Source organism: Corvus brachyrhynchos, unplaced genomic scaffold (assembly GCF_000691975.1).
Source record: "Corvus brachyrhynchos isolate BGI_N302 unplaced genomic scaffold, ASM69197v1 scaffold28, whole genome shotgun sequence".
Lineage (NCBI taxonomy): Eukaryota > Metazoa > Chordata > Aves > Passeriformes > Corvidae > Corvus > Corvus brachyrhynchos.
The window spans coordinates 8,112,591-8,132,791 of NW_008246058.1; the positions used below are offsets into that span (position 1 = coordinate 8,112,591).

At 34.1% G+C, this 20,201-nt stretch overlaps 1 protein-coding gene across 2 annotated transcripts in view; it reads left to right on the forward strand.

Annotated features, from left to right (window-relative positions):
- Nucleotides 1-20,201, forward strand: part of CSMD3 (CUB and Sushi multiple domains 3) — a 621,464-nt gene that overhangs the window by 195,316 nt on the left and 405,947 nt on the right. For both annotated transcript variants that reach the window (XM_008642636.2, XM_017746102.1), the window contains exon 5: nt 2,699-2,906. In XM_008642636.2, the coding sequence (XP_008640858.1) occupies nt 2,699-2,906 (208 nt within the window). The remainder of the gene's footprint in view (nt 1-2,698; nt 2,907-20,201) is intronic.

A 20,201-nucleotide genomic window follows, 5' to 3' on the forward strand; every position in this document is an offset into this window, starting at 1 on the left:
TTTCCCCCAAGGTTAAAGGTGCTTGAGGCACACATTGGGTTTCCCCATCCTACCACTTTAGCCACCAAGTATATCATGGTCCTTGAGCAAAGACAGTCCCATGAATGGGCTTGCCTTTTCCTATGGGGAAAGGGGGTTAGGCACTTAAAAGTCTTTGAGGACTCCTACCTTGGTGGTTTGTTGGAGGTAATTCAGAAAGTTACAGAAAGGCAGGGCAAGAGATTACTGTGGATCTATACGAAAATCACAGCAAAGTTTTCTCTCCTCTCTTTCTTCCTTGTTCACATGTCCTTATTGGGCTTGTTGCGTGTTGATGAAAGTCAGCCACTGTTACTCTTCCTAAATGTTTCCACACCAGTTATTCTATTTTCAACATTTCATAGCTGACATCGAAGAAATTATGCTGCTCCAATTGTGATAGAAACACAGGTGCTAAAATCAGGTTGCACAAGATACAATTACTACATTTTCTTTTATTTGTCAGGGTCTTGTGCACTATGAAGTTAGTGGTAGAAGTCCTATCAACAGTGTTTGTCAATTTACTTGAAGATCAAATCTTTTTTTACTCTGTCTTCTCAACTTAAGGCATCAAACATTTGCATGGGCATAATGTTTTTCAGTCTTCTCCCAGATGTGAGCTTTTACCTATGGGGATCTGATTGCAAGACTTGAACCAAGCAGATTATATTGTAGGTGGAGGAAAATAAGAACACAGTAGTGTAATTCTGTTATTTATTGTTCTAATGCTCGTTGCTTCTAATGCAATACATTAAGATGATATCCAGCATGCTTTTGGTTATACTTGCAACACTTAAATGTAGATAATATTAATTGTATTTGTAGCAAATTTGCTACATGAATCAGAATAAAAGCCATGAGGATTTGTTTGGTCCATTTTGTTGATGGTAGCAAAATCACACTTTGGCAAAAATCTCTAAGCAGCTGTGACTCAGAATAAAGGGCACACTCATTGACATTGTTTGTGTTTTTAAACAGTGCTGCACTAATATTTTTTAAGTTTTGGTAGACTATAGCAACATTTTTAGTAAATGGTTTATTTTGTTTCTAGGAACTAAGATATGTTTCTCCGTAATTCATTTGTGAAAAGAAAAGCATGAATTCTGCAATGCAGTAGGACAATTTGCTACTGTAAACTAGCAATTTAAAATTATTGTTCTGAACGTCCTTAATGCATGAAAACTTTTTATTTTTAATTCCTTTCACAATAAAGGACCAGAACTTGTGATGTGATGAGATTTCTAAGTTTTATTGTATTCATTGGATTCAAAGTGCTCTGGCTAATGAGTGAGATTAAATTTAAGATATGTTTTTTGTTTGTTTTTTTTTTAATCTGGCATGGCATAATTTAGCAGAATTTTTAAGAGATAATTTTACATTCCTAAACTGCTGAAATTAGGCGGCTTCCTATAGTCATGATTTTTTTTTTTTTCTGTTAAAAGTGAGCCAATATGTGTGTCAGAATTCTTTAAACTTTTTGTTCTGTGATCCTATACTCCTTAAAGCGTTTTTTTTCCCATCCTTATTATTAATTTTTCATCAGTATTGACCGGGTTTTCAGACTCTGGGGCAAGTTTTATTCATGTTAGCACTCTAAGTGAGCAGAAACAAGAATTGCTTTTCAAATATGCTTCAAACATTTGGATAATAAACTGAATAAGTAATGCAATATGGTATTTCCATTCAAGTTATTTGAAAGGTATTTCCATTTTTGAAAAAAAAGCACTAGATTTCCAATCAATTTTATTAGCTCACAGAAATAATTTTAATATAAGATCCTCAAAAATAATTTTAGAGTTATTAGGCATATATACACTATTAATAAAGAAGATCCATAACATCAGCCATTTTAGAATTTTTTCATCATAGAATAAGTTCTTTTAGAACTGATTTTGTGAATATCTAATGTTTGCCTGGTTTATCCAGCATAAGATCACATGCTAAAAAATAGAGTATTTTTGGTTTCAGAGTCACCATAAAAAAAAAAAATCATTGTGATAATTGCTCAAATAATTTCACAGTTATTCATATGACATGAAAAATGTATTCCTATGGTAAAATTGTAAATATTTGATCTATGAAAACTTATTAATCTTAATTGTGATAGCATCTTGCATCTGACATTAAGAAATCACTCATGAATGGCTTTGGTTTGAAAACTGATCAGCTGCTTGAAAATGAGAAAATGATTTTTCAAGAATAAAGCTAATCACTAGATGCTTACTAAAATAAAATAATACAATTGGCATATAATGGGTAAGATTCTCATGCTTCTTTTCTCAGTATAATGTGACTGCTGCACATTATGTGTCAGACTGTATATGATAGGGATTGAACTCAACTTGATTTATGAAAACATTTTTGGTTAAAGCAAAAGAGGAAATAGTGTCATTTTTGCATGCTATTGTAAAGTGAGGGAAACAATGCTAATCCATATATATAATTATTAATAAACAGTAGATTATAAAAATATGTGCTGGCACAAGTATAATAATCTTTAAATAACTGAAATTTGAAGCAATTATTTTTTTAACACCTTAATTTTGGAGCAGCATTCCAAGTCAAACATGTTAAAAAGTCTTAAGCAATTGTTCACCTAAACAGTCATAAATTTCTATTCTCAGCAAGAAAGTGTACATTTTTTAAGGGGTGATTTTAATTTGTTTGGTTTTTTTGACAGCTGAAGATGCTTGTGGAGGAACTATGAGAGGATCAAGTGGAATCATCTCAAGCCCTAACTTTCCTAATGAATATCATAATAATGCAGACTGCACATGGACAATTGTGGCAGAGCCTGGTGATACTATCTCACTCATCTTTACAGATTTCCAAATGGAAGAAAAATATGATTATTTGGAAATAGAAGGTTCTGAACCACCTACAATAGGGTAAGTCAAATATCAAAATTCTAAAGTGATAAAACAGAAAAAGACGATGAAAAGTGAAATTACAACTTTTTGTTACTTTTCTTTTTTTGAATATATAGTCTTGCTGAAAAACACCCCTCACAATAATAATTGTGACTATGACATAATGTTGATATTCCAATTGCAGCTGTAAAATGGTTTTTAAAATATTCCAAACATGTAGCATCAAGATGAAGGGCACTGTAGACTCATTTGCCTCATTGTCTGTGTGCCTTATCATTTAACCATTACTGTATTAAAAATGTATATATTTAGAAACAGAATGGAATGGACTGTTGTACTAGTAAGGACTGGTGAAGCTTTCAGAGAGTTTAATGATGTCAGAAAGTGAATGGCATGGAGGCCATTCAGCACAGAGCTAGGGGGAATTAGCATTGGCCCCACCTGTTGGTCACGGATTGTCTGTGGAGGATTTTCTGTACAGAGAACTGTATGCATGGTCTCTAAATAATGTGCTGTGATACACTTACCTAGAAATTTCCATCTTGATCTGTGAGATAAAACACCCTGAGCTGAGTAGTCACAATACTTTTTGGCTCTGGTTTTACTCCAAATATAGCACCTTTAAGAAGAGTTTATGACTGTTTGGTTTTTTGTTGACTTAGCAGTAGTAACAATATTTTTGCTAGTCTGACTTCTGCAATTCTTGATCTGAGTGTAGATGCATTATGTAGATGTTGTAAAACAACTACAAGAAATAAAATAGTAAATAACCTCTTTCAAGATCAAATTCAGTTAAATAGGAAAAATAAATTACACATTCTGTGGCTTTCCAGTCTGGTAGTTTTATGGTAACACAGCATCACACTACTCAAGAAACATGTCAATATGACAAATCCTTGTGTTTGTTTTATTGGTTTAAATATGCTGTTGATTCACAGAAAATAAGTTGTATATAAACTCATAAATCACAGTTATGGTCTCCAGTAAAATCTTGATCTCTTAACTGGCTCATAAAGCTTTATGGAGGTTCTGTAAGACAGACAGAGGCATGTGAACAACAGGTGATACAAGTTGTTGGCTAGACACATTGTAGTCAGTAGAGTCTTCTTTTCTTCATATTAGTATAAATCCTCCAAACATAACATAGACCAAATAAAATGCTCTTGATTTTATAATGAGGAAAGATCCAAAATTAGATAATTATATTGTTTTAAAAGCATCAGTCTTGGTTTCTGTAAGTGTTGCTTATAAGTAATATATTTTTACTGCTTCAGGGTGTAATAAAAGTCTTTAAGTCTAAGCTTTAGCAAATAGTGTTTTATAATTTGAGTTAATTCATACTGCCACCTACATAGTTAATTACCTGTATTAGAATATTAATTGATTGCCATTGAGTTTTTTCAGGCTCTTAAACTGAAATCTTTTGAACTAGCTGTCAGCTAAAATAAATTTTAAATAATAATTTATAATAATTAGTGAGGTAACACCAAGGACATACAGACATTGTGAATCACTTGAATAGCTGAATGTGCATTTGACTTTTCTTTTCATTATTCATTCATGAGCTTGAAACAATTATTTCATTTTTTGTTCTACAAAAGGCTTTGGCTGTATTCAAATGATATACTAAGATTACTTTATATATGGAAATTCCCATTATCTGTTTACAAAACATAAAAATTTACAATGCTAATTTAATAATTGTTCATGTAGAGAAGCAGACTGAGAGCATATTCTTTTTATAGCTTGTCATTTATATTCCCTAAATTATACTGATGTGTTCAATTATGGAAAAGTATCCCCCATATGTTGGGAAAAACGGATTTGGAAAGCTTAATTAACAACAATTTGTTAATTAGATTTAGAGTGGTGATACTGTATATGCCCTTAGACTATTGCTAATCCAAAACTAAACCCAGGTTCTTCATCTTTTCATTTTGGAAAAAAAAAATTACATAATTTTAAAAATTACTAAAAACTTATTGATTGATCTGGGTAATAAGTATTATTATAATATAATTTCTTAGAACATTTGGTGCTTTATATGACTATTGCACCTAATGATTTAAAAAAAACCCCGCAACCTTTTCTTCTGCACATCTGCTGTGTAACAAAATATCCCTACTTTTTGTTTCTAAGTGAAATTAAGAGCCAGATTATGCATCAAGTAGATAGGCTGGGATTATCCATGAGACAAGACTTGGAATTCTTTATGAAGTGCTAACTTTCTGCAGTTTTCCAGTCAGTTACTATAATATTTCAGATACGACAGTCTTTCCTCTTAAGAAAATCTTGATAGGCCATTTTCATTTAAATAGTGGTGAAAAATTGTGTAGATGCCATTCAAGGTTCTTGTTTTGTTGTTTATTCTAATGTTTGCCAGGTTGAGTTGAATTATAGGATTGTTTACATTTTGGAAGTAAAAATGAAGGAAAATTATTAGTTTGAGGAAATTATTTTCTCTTTTTTTTTTTTTTTTTTTTTGACAAAACAAAAAGCTGAATGTAAATAAGATATAGTGAAATGTTCCACTCTGTTCTCTCTGGATAAGAGTGCACTTCTGAGAAAACCTTTGTGTAGTGTTCTAATACTTGACCTACCACTGTCATGGTCATACAAAGTAGTAGGGCACCTAAGAACTCTGCTATCAAAAACAAATTTGAAACATGATACAATTGCTTCTTTTAAAATAAAATAATTCACCTAACTTCTCTCTTACTGTTACTATATTCCTGGATATTTAAAAGTAATTCCTAATATATTTTCCTAAAATGTAAGGGAAATGTAGAATTTTCTGTAATAAACTGAGGAATTGTCTAGACCATATGTCTGTGATTTTAGCCAAATTTTTTTCATATATAAATCTAGATAAAATGTACAGTGATATACACTGAATGAAATGTATGATGTTGAAACCATAGGCAATTTATTTCTCTTCTGAAATATATTTAAATATTTCATTTTTTGATACTGCATATTTTGTGCATCATCTTAATTGCATTAAAATAGAAAGCTGTTAGAGAACAATGGCTAACAAAACTAATTTCTCCTTTGCAACTGTGATTTTGTGCATTCTTTCCCCAATAAAAATACTCCTTTTGAATTAATTTTAAATATTCTGTGAAGAATGAAATTAGAATTTTTGGAAAAAGTCTTTCACTTAACTAAGATGGGCAGAACTCCATCCAGTTTCAAGAGGTTTTATCTGAGATATTTAAAACTTTTGATTTTTATAATGATCTTTTTCAAGATAGCCTGTTAGCTAAAGACTTCCTTACAGATAGTACAGATGAGAAAGGAAAAGAACACAAAAATGTGGGTCCTTCTTTGAGTTTCCAAATCAGAATTTATTCCAAGTAACTAATTACTTTTTATCACTTTGGGCCTATTTGACCAGGGAACAATATTAGGTTTGTGTGGCAAGGTTTTTGTAGCAGGGGGCTACAGGAATGGCTTCTGTGAGAAGCTGCTGGAAGCTTCCCCCATGTTCAGCAGAGGCAATGCCAGCCAGCTCCAACATGGACCCACTGCTGGCCAAGGCTGGCCCATCAGCCATGGAGGTAGCGCCGCTGGGGTGATGTGCTTAAGAAAGGGTAAAAGAGCTACCCAATGCACTGCAGTTGCATCTGGAAAGAGGAGTGAGGGATACAACTCTCCAGACCAGGGTCTGTGAATCAGGAGGGGGAAGATGTACTTCAGACACCACAGCAAGGATTCTACCTCAGTCCTTGCTGCAGCCCGTGGTGAGGCAGCTGTCCCCGTATTGGTTCATGGCGGAACAGAGATCCGCCTGCAGCCTGGAAGGCCACACGCTGGAGCAGGAGTCCAACCTTTGACCAAACAAACATTATTTAGCTATTTGTTGTTAATTAGCATTTCGTGACTCTTAGTCTCATTTTACTAGTGCCATGAAAGAACAAAATGATAAACAGAAAGAAATATTAGAGAAGAAATATTAAGAAGAAATATTAGAGAAGAGTAAACTAACTAGTGGTAATTAAAAGCAAAGTGAGGTTGAACAGGCAGACATTATCTATTATGAAAAAGGCTATTATTTGCGGTTGGGTTTTTTTGTGAGGAAAATGCAGTTATCCATGTTAAATATCTACATGGTAACTTTTATTGCCAGTTTGGTTACAACAGAAAGTAGCTTTTAGAAGGCATTTAAAAATTAAATGTACTGTTACAACAATTAAACCTAAAACAGATACATGCATTAATAAAACAGGTTCTCAATCAGATCTTTTTTAACAAGGTGGTTATTTTATTTATCCAGTGTCTGAATAAGTTAGATTTATTTTCAGTCAATGTACTTGGTTAAATAATGCTCATATCTAAGGCTACAGAGGAAAACCTCTGCCTGACATAAATGTGGCAGCACAGGGGTAGAAAATCACACCTCAATAGTACAAATACCAATGAAAATAATAATATGTTGAAGGAAAAAAAGCAAAACAGACAAAGCAAGAAGCAGAGGTTCTCATAAGAAGAGATTAAAACAGGAGGAAAAAAATCCCACCTCCGGCTCAGCATTTATTTTCTTGAAAAATTACTTCAAATTAGAAAGCGAGAAGAGTAGCAATCTCTTTTTTAGTAATGAAGACTGTTGACACTGCTTTAGATATTATTACTGTTTTCTCACTAATACAAATTTTTTAAATCTGTGTTTAATGCTCAGAGGAAGGACTCAGGAATGTAATGGTTATGAGTAATATGATTTTATTAAGGATGTTAAAAGCCCCAGATGAGAAAGTTTGTAATCTGATAACAGCTGAATTTAAAGAATAGTAGCAAAATTGATACTGCTTATCATCGAAAAAATGCTTTCAGAAGAATGTTGTTGTTGTAGCCAAATAGGTAGAAAAAATTATTCCATTAATAGAGCAAACAAAATGCAGTCATAAAAACCTCTTGTAATTAGCAAAGTATTTGTTTATTGACAGTGGATAGAATTATTTTTTGCTGGATTTAGTTGGGGAAAAAAAAATCACTGCAAAAAGCAGCCAAGTTTTGGAGGGCCTAAATCCTTCTCTCCTTCTGAAACAAGAAACAGAAAGTAACAGAGATAATGCTTCACTGTGGAACAGGGAGAGCAGAAAATCAGGAATAGGAGGAATACCAATGCTAAAAATATTATCTGGTTTGAGCCTTTGATAATCCATCCATTGAGTGTTATCATTTTTATCTTTTTTTGAAGGACTGAGAACAAAAAGGAAGTTCTTTGCTTTCTTGGAAACAAAAGCTTTCCATAGAAACCAGGCATTTCTGTCCTTTACTGTTTGCTTCTAGGGTTTAACTTTTTGCTTGGTGATTCAGCATTTCACCTGTGGCATTTTGATGAGGAATGGAATCCTCCAAGAAGCACAAGGCATTCTGTAATGTGTAGGGTTCAGGCACAATGATAGTGTTAGATGGGGAATTTGTTACTGTGACTGTGGAGGTTAACAGCATGTTTCTCATCATTCTATTGCATGATTCTATCTGGCAATTGTTATCTGAAAAGGACTTTGAAACTGGCTTTACATCTGGTACTCTCAAAATTCTTACTGAAAAATGAGAAGGATTTGAATCTAAGAGAGGAATCAGATATCAAATCATATGTTTAACAGTAAAGGCAGAGGCTTTTCTGTTATTTTGTACTACTTGTTCTTGTATGTTTCTGAAAAAATAGAAGGCCCTTCCGTAGTGAGTACCTTGTTTTGATGGGGTTTTCTGCAGTCATTTTTCATGTTGTAGTTCAAAGTGCAGTGACAAATGTGTCTCAAACTTTGCAGGCAAAATAGACACATATAAACATGAGTTACATGATGAAAATCTGTCATTTAACAGTAGACCTTGAAGTCTATGCTTCTAATAAGAGTAACTTTGTGGCATTTAGATTCAGTGCTTAGTAAAAGGAGAATCTGACTTTAAGAAATTGTCATATCCATGGAAATACAAATCAACCTACGGTGTAAATCCAGAGTTTAATCCCAGAATTCAGTATGTTATGTATGCGTCCACATAACCAGGTTGCAAGGAAACACAAGACAGAATGACGAAAGCTTATAAGCAGGATAGTTCAGCATGGAAGGGAGCTCAGAATCTGACTAGTCCAGTCTACTAGTGAAAGCAGACTCAGCTCTCAGGTGAGGCAAGGTTGCTCAGGCCTTTATCCAGACTGTCTTAAGAACCTCCAAAGATGGAGTCTTGACAACCTATGTGGACAACTTTCTTAATTTCCTGACTGTCCTCATGGGAGGAAAAGATTTTTCATTTTTTCCTCATTTAGAAAGCATTGCTTTCAGTCAGAATCAACACACAAGAATTTATTATTACCAAATATCTGTTTGAGGTACAAACATCTCCTGAGCTCTCTTTCTTCTTTATGGATAAGCAGTGGTATGACCTTTCTCCTGAGCAGGTTGGCTGATACAGCCAATCCTAGCTCATGAGTTGACGATTTTCCTTCCTCAGGCTCCAGTTGTCCCATTCATCTTCCAGGGATATGTACATGACCAGAGATATGATTCGTCCTGTCTTTCTCTAGAATACTAAATGCTAAAGCTTATCTGGCACGTGTGATTTATAACTATGTAATGGATTTAAGCCTCAGTGAGAAAACTATCTGTTAAACTCCAGTGTATACTTGCATCAGGCAGGGAGTCAGATGCAGGCACAAAATCCCCTTGGCTCATTGTGGTACAAATGAACACTTTATATGACCATTGTGATGCTGCTTCTGAAAAAAAATATGTTCCCACTTCTATTTTTGACTCATCCCCTATCTTGTGTTGGCTCAGGCATTTACCCAGTCACAAAGGAACTGCACCAGGAAGTGATACAAGTGAAAACCAAGCTTTTTTTTCCCTCTTAGTGAGCAGGAAACACAAGAGTTGAAGAGAACAGCAAGGTACATAGGGAGTGGCATATTGTTTCTTCAAGGAATAGAACAACTTTATTGTCAAAATACAGCCTGATCTGTTGTCTTCTCAGGTACTTGTATGTTGAATAACAGTACCCATGCAAAGATCTACTTTTTTTCCCTTCTTACAGTATGTGCAGAGGCTTCACAGAGTTATTTGATTTCCTTTATATTTTTTATGCTGTATCCTTAATTTAATGCATTCTTATGATGGTATGAAATATTTTATTTTGATTGGTGTAGTCAATGTCAGGAAGACAGCATTTCATTGTTGCTGTAGCAAATAAATGAACTTCTTTTGAGGAAACCTTTCTGAAGCTGCTCTTAATTTCTTACTTTTCCTATGCTCAGGAGTATTGCAAAAGGAAACATTTGTAAGCCTTTTCTGAAGTTGCATGTTTTCATTATTCTGATAGTACTTCTTAATATGCATAAAGTTATTCTCATCTGGAGTCAAACGGATATTCACCAGCAGTTATCAAATAAGCAGTTATACATTGGATGGGCTTTTTATGTATATTCTCTACAGAGATAGGATTATATTATTTCACAAAGTCTTATCAACATTCCGAAACAAATTGAAAAACAGTTCTCTTGAATCTTTATATGCAAGAACTGTACTCTGGTTTTCCCACCATCCCTCTTAGACAAAGATTTACTGACTACTGTTTTTGTGCTTCCATGGGTCTCTTTAATCCTCCTTTGATGAAACAACCCAGAGTGCTTCCAGTGTGGCTTATTTGTAACTCTGCTTTGAAGAAACCAGGTAAATAATAGTGTAGACCTGGGGGATTTTCTAATGAATACTTAAAAAGTGTAATAAAAAGTAACAAAAGTAACAAAGAAAACCAGAAGTCTCTTACAGCAGTTTCGGGGAAAAAAATAGAAGTAGGAAGATGGCTTGATGATTTAACAGGGAGCACTTTCAGTGTGCTTACTTCAGCAGAATACTGCATTGTTTTGATGTGGTCATTTGCTATAGTCTCAGGATGGCAATTGTTGGAGTAGTGAAGGAGACTGATTACTCTTGTCCTGACTGAAACATCAGTGACTGAACTTACAAGTGAGTTTTATGCTGCCTGAGCTGTATGGTGGGGGAAAGTGTATTAGAATAGCATAAAGCTCAAGACAAGGCAAGGAAAAAACACCACAACCAACCCAAACCCCAAAGAATAACTAAACCAGAAAACATACAATTGCTTCATTTGTCATCCTAGAGTAATTAAAACTTCACATTTTCTTTTCATATGTTCTGAGTCCTTGCCATGTTTACTTCATTCAGCAAAGTAAGTGGCATGTTGTGGGAGAACAGTGATCCCTGAAGAGATAATCCCAAATCACTCTCATTTCTAGATTCTAAATTTAAAATTTTAGTTTGTTTTGTACATTGGGAAAAATATGTGCATTCATAATTCCATCTTTTATGTCTCAGGCTAAAACAGCAAAAAGTATAATATTTTGAATACATGAATGAAATCCTTTGCATTTATTAATAAATTCTGACAAGATAAAATATTATTTATATGGGCCCTACAAGCTAATCAGAACTTCACAAACTCATGCTTCTTTTTGTGATTGTCCATCTGTTTTGCCTGTGAATATCACATTAGGATATTTAGGGTGCAAATTCACTTGTGAAATGAATCAGTGACTAAAACAAACAATTAAACATCCTTTGAACATGCTAATGCAGTTCCATTATATTAAGGACCAACACAATGTCAAACTAGTGTCAGAACAATTTTTTATTATTATGTACCATCCAGTTTGCAGGTGACCAGTGACAACCCACAACGGTCAATAAGAAATGAAAATAAACTAGTTATGTACATTTACTGTATGTTTATTTGTGCTGCATATAGTAGATCATGCAAAATTTCACTGTTAGGGTGGTCATGCTTTGGAATAGATTGCCCAGGGAGGTGGTGGAACCACCATCCCTGTCGCTGTTTAAGAGGTGTCTGGATCTGGCACTGGGTGATATCATTTCGTGGTTTGGGGATTAGAGTGGTAGTGCTGGGTTGATGGTTGGACTTGATCATCTTAAAGGTCTCTTCCAACCTTGATGATTCTATGATTAGGTGATTTCACCTGACATTTTCTAATGTTTAATCACAATGAATGATAATATGTAAACCATACTTTTAATGGCAATTTTATTTGGTTGTTTTGTGAGGCTTTTTTGTAGCCAACTACTTTTCTATCCTGTACTAAAAAGCTTATTATGAAGATACATCTTGATTAAGTGAACTCCATTCCTCTTTCTTTGCTAAGTAGACTTTTTGGATATTTATGTAAGAGCCCACAAGTAAGTTGGTGGCAGCTTCACATCTCTCCATCAGCCTTTTTGATATCCAGACTTGTGTCTTTGAAACTGCAGAAAAATTACCTACTGCGCAGTATATACTCTTTCTTCCTGAAGCGTATAACACGGGTTTTGACATCTTTCATGTGGATATATTGCACTGCTGCAGAAATTCTTCTCCCCATTATTTATTATGTCAGAGGACAAACTTTAACCATCATCTCTATTTTCTGAGCAAGAATGGGCTGTCCTGAATGTCCTAAAGGAAGTTAAGTGTAAGTTGAAGGACTGTTTGAATAAGGTTTATTTTCTGTTTAGTAATTGACACTATGTCTTTCAAGAAAAATAATAAAACCAATTCTGAACTGAAATTTCCAACTTTTTAACAAAACTTTCCAATCCTGTATAACCTGTAGAATCTGAGATTCAATCCCAAGATGCATGCATCTTTGCTTGTTTGTGTTTTGGTTATTTTTGAGGAGCATGTTTTCCAGAGAGTTAATTATAAAAGGGGATTTGTGTAATAAGGTGGAATTAAGGAAGTGCTACAGTGTTGAATGCAATTTAAAGCAGAGTTCAGCTCCTGTGGGAGAGAAATGAGAGATGATTATGACAGAAGCAAAGGCTAACAGTCCTGAGAGTATTATTTTTTCATTTAGCTTTGAATTACAAATGAATCTACTAGCAAGACCTTCCACCAATTGTTAATGGATTTAAAATAGGTAGATGAAAGCTAAATTTATACTGAAAATTTCACTAACAATGAAGCTATAGCTTCGCTAGATGTGCTGGAAAAAATTTTTATTACTGTAGTCTGTGCACCAGACATATATAGGCATAAACTGGAGTGTTACAGAAATGTTGCCATTTGGTTTTGGTGATTTTGGACACATGGTCCCAAAACTGTGAAGTAGAGCAGCACATTGTATTGCAATTTCAAGTATGTGTTGCTGTTTAAAAGTGATGCAAATTGAATTAAATAAAAGCCTGATCTATTTAATATAACTTTTCCTCTTAGTTTCTGCAAAGCTTGCTACTGATGCAGGAAAAGGGTAAAAGATGAACCTGGTGGTTTCAATAGCCTTGTTCAGTTTACACAGTGGAGTCCAGATTACTTTGCAACATATCCTGTATTACTGGCCTCTGATTTTCCTTTGGCTTCACCTGGAAACATGGGACATAGATTTAAACTTTAGCGGCTTAGAATTCATGGCAGAAGTATTTGTTGTGGTCCTCAGATTGAAAACCATTTGATACAACAAACTGGGTCATTCAAGAGAATGTACATATGTGTTTTCCATTAAAAAAAAGATCTAGGAACAAACACTGTGAACTGAAGTCTGCAACTAAACCTGAATCAGAGTTCAGAGTAGGATGCAGCTGGGGAGAATAACGTTCAGCCAGCTAAATAATAGGGGGGTTTTTGATACTAAATCAAATAGACAGAAAGGAAGGTACTATTTAAACAGGTATATATATTTCTTGGCATTGAGATAAGCAAAAATAAAAATGATACAACATATCTTTGGTATTATATTTTAATATATATCTGAATTGAAAAGAAAAGGAAAAGACTAGTTCTGCCACCAATGAATGTTTAAGTAGAAGAGCAAGGTGTTCTTTGCATTCTGAAAGATTGGAAAATAGACACATATAAAAGACTATTTCATAAAAAGAAGGATTTAATTTATCTGGAAATCAATTGAAAGAGCAGAATGGCATTTTATAGGTACACTTAAGTTTTTAGAAATAAGATTTTTGTTTCTTTTTTATGCAAAAAAAAGCATTTGTCTAAAAATATGCAGGATTAAGGCAATTTCAAGGGAATTTTATTATTGTTTATGGGTAAATAGACATCAATACTAAGGAAAAGAACATCAGACATTACAAGACCTACCAAAACAACTTCAAAAGAGAAGGGGTTAACATAATCCACAGGAGATCTGGCTCTAAGTGGAAGTGAATGTATCAAGTACATAATAACAGGCTATCCTATTTCCAAAGAAAGATATAAATCATAATAAGAGACCTTTAAAACTCCTGGTGCAGTCATAAAGATACACAGAGCAGAAAGAAATTTTTCAAAAGGTGAGAAAAGAACCACATGACTAATGAATAAAAGCTTAAATACTAAGAAGCCTTGAGAATACAGTAAGAAAGGCAATCACAGTTGCTGAATTACAATTACCAAAGGATATAAAAGAAAATGATGGAGAGACCTTGTAACTACATTACAAGTAAAGAGAAAACAAGAAAAATTGGTTCCTCACTGAAAAGAAAATAACAGAAAGCAAAGGACAGGGACACCTAGGAAGTTGTAATAGAGACAGTTAGCTCTGAACCCTGGAAAAATAATGGACTAAATGATGACAAATTATTCAATGAAAAAATATAATTCTTTTAGTAACCCATTTTTTTATTACAAACTAGCAGAAAAAAGACTTGTTGATGCCTCTAAATATGTGGTGTACTTAATTGGGAAAAGGCACACAAAGAATAGTTACTGGTTACTCTAAGTCAGGTTGTGTTGCATCTAAAATGGATTAGGTCTGGGCCCAGTAATGATAAATATTTTTTCAATATCTTGGATAGTGGAAGAAGAATTATGCACAAATATCATTAATGGAACTGAACTGTGGAGGGTTACAGGCTTTTTAAAGGACAGCAATATACTTCAAAGTAATGCTGATAAATCAAAATTAACTTGAACATGTGAAATTTACTTCAGAGAAGTATAAAAAGCTGTAGACTAAATAAGGCACAGGAGTAAAATCAAATAAGGAATAAGTACCCAGTCAGAGGACTAATTCTGATTAAATACATCAAGAAAACACAAAACAAATAAATATTCATAAGAAAAATTATTGAACAATGTGTCCTTGTGTGCGCATGCTTTTATGTTTGCAAAAGTAAGTTGTTGTTATAGTATATGCCCTGCATTTATGCAGGCACACAACCTTCGTAAGTTGCAGATAGGGTTAATAAAGATGCTGGAAAGGGTTGAATTCTTAATGAGCTGAAAAAAATGTGCATTGATGTTCATTTACAAATGTAAATGATATTTTATATTTATATAGCCTTTAAAACTGCATTAACAGTTAACACAAGTCTTTTCGTGTTTCCTAATCAGGTATTTCCTAGTATATCTTGATAAAATAAATCAAAAAACCATTTGAAACCATCTTAAATCATCAGCTGGCATTGTAGCTCAGTAGGCCCAACATTTGTTCAGTGTGTCATGCTAGGATGGGTATTAAGGGTTGGGACTAAAGCATACTGGCACAGCTGTGGAGCCTAAGCTTGCTTTCACCTGCCCATGTCTGGTTATCTTTCTAATAATTAGATTCTTATAAGTTAATACTTTAAAGGTCAGTCTTAATGTGTAGCATGTGAATTAGTGACCTATTACATTTTATCAGTTACTAGATCTGAGTATTTGCAAACTTTTCAACTGAGATTTTTCAGGAAAGTCATTCAGAGTGCTCAGATAACATTATCTCATTACCACTAATCAGTAAAAGCATCATATAAGAATTTAATAGATAATAGATTCTGATACAAGGTATTTTAAAACTGATATTTTTGTCTTTTTACTGCATAATTTAGAATATAACACTTTCCAGTCAAATGTCATGAGCAAAGGTTTCTTTTGGCAACTTCAGTTTTTGCAGTAGTACTTTATTTATATGGTAAAGTAAATAAAAATCATTATTCCAAGGAACGCTTACTTAAAATCTGCTCCAGTCTGGGAAATCTGCATAACGAGCTAGCTGTTCAACTAGACCACCAGAATTTCCTTGAGTATAAGATATTTTATCCTAAAACCACAGAATATTGGTATATTTTCTAAACTTTGTTCTCTAGCAGAGCTTTCATATTGTTAGTCAATATATTAAGTAATTCCATTAATTTTACTAAAAATAAATATGATAATAAATATTTTATGTTGCATATAAAAGCCAGCATTATTAAGCAGGTCTACTTTTTTCATTTTTGGTGGCAGAGGGAGAGGCAAAGACATGAAGATTAAGAACAAATTACATTTGCTTATATGACAAGGAAAAGATTGCTTTTACATTCTAAGGCACAAACATTTATTTAAAATGTTTTTTGTCTCTTTCAGCTTTAAATTGAAGACTTTTGAATCCAAGGTGTTTTTCAAGTAACCCAGATTGATATACCAAAATCAATTTGAAGTATTTTGAATTATCAATCACCTTTTGTTTTTTAATAATATTAATTATCCACAATTAAAAGTAGACTATGGGATTTTACAGTATTGTGGAGAATCTTACACATTCTTTTTATTTCATAATTTCTCGTTGTATCATAGTTTTAGACATTTATTGCTCTTTAAATCTTCGGTACAGCCTCTGTTAATGGAGAGTGTGATGTCTTTTTTGGAAAAGTTAAATAAAAAATATTCATTTCAGACACATGGTGTCAAATCATGGGGAGGTGAAAATGCTGTGTCATGGCTTGCTCACTGGCTGATTTACTGGAGACAGCAGGTGGCTAGCAGTTAGATCCATGCAGTATCCCAAAGCATATTCTCATCTCTGAGAGCAGCATTTACTTTTAGAAAAAAATAAATTATATTAATTGTGATTTTACACACACCTGTGTATTAAGAATTGACATAAATAATTTTTACACTTATACTTACTTATGCTTCAAATTAAGAAACAAAAATTCCAGGTCTCATTTTCCATAAGATTTGACACAAATGTTGCTTTTTAAAATTCTTTGTATAATATTTCTTTTTCTAAAATATATTAAACACACTGAAAGACTATGTCCTTGCTTTTTCTGGATATCCTAGCATATGTAAACTCAATAATCAATATATTGAGTCAGCAAACTGTAGAATACTTTACAACATGATCTCTTGTCAGTCAGTAGAGTTTGGCCCAGACTCTCTTTACACACACATTAGTTCATGTTTATCTACAGGGTTGAGTTCAGTGTCACACCAGCCTAGGTCTAGAATTGGAAGCAGTAAAGTTGCAACAATAGGAAACCTTGCTCAGTGCAATCATTCGTGCTTTTGAGTGCATGAGTATGTCTGAATGTTTTTTCAGTTTGAAACACAGGAGTGTTTTAACTCCAGCAAGTTAGCTATGTGGCACAAAGGGGAAGGACTGTGGGGCTCATTCATTCGGTATCTGATGTCCACATTGCATGCTCTCCAGTGGTTCAAACTGTAAAGCAGATGTGTGACGTTCAGAACTCAGATTTAATGAGATGCTTGGTGCTAACTTGAATATCTCAGAGGTGTTGCTCTTGATTGCCTAGCCATGCCAGTAATCTACAGAATATACACAGAACAGAAGAGGTCATTGATTCTGAGTAAAGAACAAAAGAGAGAACTTTAGTCACTAGTCTTGGGGGTCAGTAACAAAGGCATTGTTTTTGGATGAGAAAAGTAACTCTTCTAATTTTTAAAATTCAATATGTGTTTCATAGATACAGGATTTAGTGCCAGAAAGAACTAGTGGATAATCTAGTGTCCCCTCCTGTAAAAGAGAGGCTTGTGCATTTCATTTGCTTTTCTGTGCTAATTTAATAAAAAAACAAACAAAAAAACAACAACCTGTCTCTCTTAAAAGTCCTAAGTGATAAAATACCCAACTCTTCTTCTCCTTTTTTTTTTTTTTTTTCAAATCTGCTCTGATAGTTACTCACCATTGTTGCAAAAATAGAGGAAAAAATGCACTTTGTATGTCTTTATTGTTGACTTCAGCTGCTGGTATTTTCATGTCTTTGTCAGGTTAGAGAAAGAGATCTTCAGTGTTTTTACACTAGTTTTCTGAGAACAGCTTCCCTCACCATTGTCTTCACCACAAGCTGCAGGAGAAATTTCTCCAACACCCAAGGCACCAGCTCTCTCTTCAGTGCCTTGGTGTCTGCAGAGCTGTTTTGCTCACATATTCTCACTCCTCTCTTCCAGCTGCGATTGTGCAGCAGTCTTTCCGTCTTCTAAATACTTTATCCCAGAGGTGTTACCACTGCCACTGGTGGGCTTGTCCTCAGCCTGCAGTGGATCCATCTTGCAGCCAACTGGCATATGTGCTGTTGGACATAGGGCAAGCTCCTAGCAGCTTCTCACAGAAGCCACCTCTGTAGCCACTCCATCTACCAAAACCTTGCTACTAAAACCCAGTGCATTCCTCCAAGTTTCACAGTTTCTGTTACAAGAGCCTCCTTTGACAAGGTCCGCAAGGGGAAAAAATTTAGATTTTTAAATCTCACCTAGTCATATAAATAGAAACAGATCATGTGTTCTTAATTGTTTACTTTGGAGTTTTTTATTAGGAACCATCAAACTAGGAATTAGAGTCTAAAATCTTGTAAAGCGTAAAAGTAATTTCTCTCAAAATGAGGTGTTGTGCATGCATGCTGATAATACTTGCCCAATTCCCTTCTCTCTTTTTAATTCTTATCTAATAGGGCTAAATGTGAACTGTCCTGTCCCTTATTACTCAGATAATTTCAAAGGCTTGGTCCTTTGTTTTAAAAGCATTTTATTCCTTACATGTCTGTGAAGTAAAAGTGATGGTTGTACAATATCCACATTTAATTTTATCATAACATCTTAAAAATTCTCCAAACAAAAAATGTTAGAAAGGTTTCCCTAAATGCAGTCAGAGAACATTTGGATATGAATGTTACAACTACAGTAAAGAGAAGTATGATCAAGTACACAGAACAACAATAAATTCATAATGTTGTTTAAAGGAGATCAATTGTTATAGAAAGCAGTTTTAATGACTAGACCAGTTTAATTGGGAGATTTGAAGTCTATTTCTGTCTAGGTTTAACAGGAGCAAGGTGGGAACAACTGGGAGCCAAGGGGCCACATTTCCTATTCACTCACCTGTGGTGTGCAGTCCTCCAGCAGCTGAACACAGGTGTCACAGCCAGGGACTTAAAAGTCAATTGATAGCCTTCAATGTGGTAAGTGATAAACCAGGCCCCAGATCCCTCCAGGAGCCCAGTCAAACAAAGACGACCAAGAACAGAGCTGGAGCAGTCTTAGGCTGAGCTGGAATGGGGTTCCTGGATCCAAGGCAGAGGCATAACAGAGTCCCCAGGTAGGGCTAGTCAGGGTCAAGAAGGTGCCCTTACAGCCCAGGCAGTTTCTGATTTTTTCTTAGATTTTTGTGGTTGAGAACAAAATATTGTCTATGTGTTGGAATTTTTTTAAATGATTATTTTTATTATATAAAAGATGGTACAGTTTCTTGGTATTTGTCAAATACTTTGAAATGAAAGTTGTATAAAATCAGTGAGTAAGAAATTTATTATCTTACAGATATATTGAAGAAGGGGGAAAAATCACTACAGATAAATGCAATCAATTAAAACAATTAAATGTCTAATGTTATAAATCCAGTAGAATTAGAAGGAGGCACAATGTTGGGAATATAGAAGAAAGTTCTTGCACAATATATAACTGAGCAAAATATTAATCCACCTTCCATATAAGGTGGAAAGTAAGGTGAATGGCTCTGTGAGTAATCTGCGTGGATTCCTTGACTACAATTATATTTAAATTATGCAGTAAAATGAGCCTTTTTTGGCAGATTTCAGTATCTACCTTGATACATTTTCAAAGGGAAGAAACAAGAAGAAGTGAAGTCTCAGAAAAAGATCACCTGTAGTTTGAATTGAACTGTTTAATGTTTATCCTCTTACTTTGTATTGATGAGTTGTTCTTTAAAGGCATTTCAGGACTGTCTTATTATCACTCTTAAAAGATGAAATAGCATAACTGACTCAGACTTAAAATGACAGGATTTAGAATTTTTATTCTAATAAGGAACAACTCTTTTAAGATGTATTTGCATTTTGATTTAATATCTGAATATGAGTAACTACAGTGGCAGATACTCAGGAAAACTCAGATTCTAAAAGTACTTTTTCTTATAAGACCCATGGGGTTCTTAATTTTGCTGCAGAGTGGGAGTAATTTGACTTATATTTTAAACTTTATCACCATCCAGAGCTGCATGCCAATTTCCTTTCATGCAGTACAGAAAATACAATTAGAGTCTTTTACCAGTTTGACTACTGCATACCTATATGAGGTTTTCATTTTAAC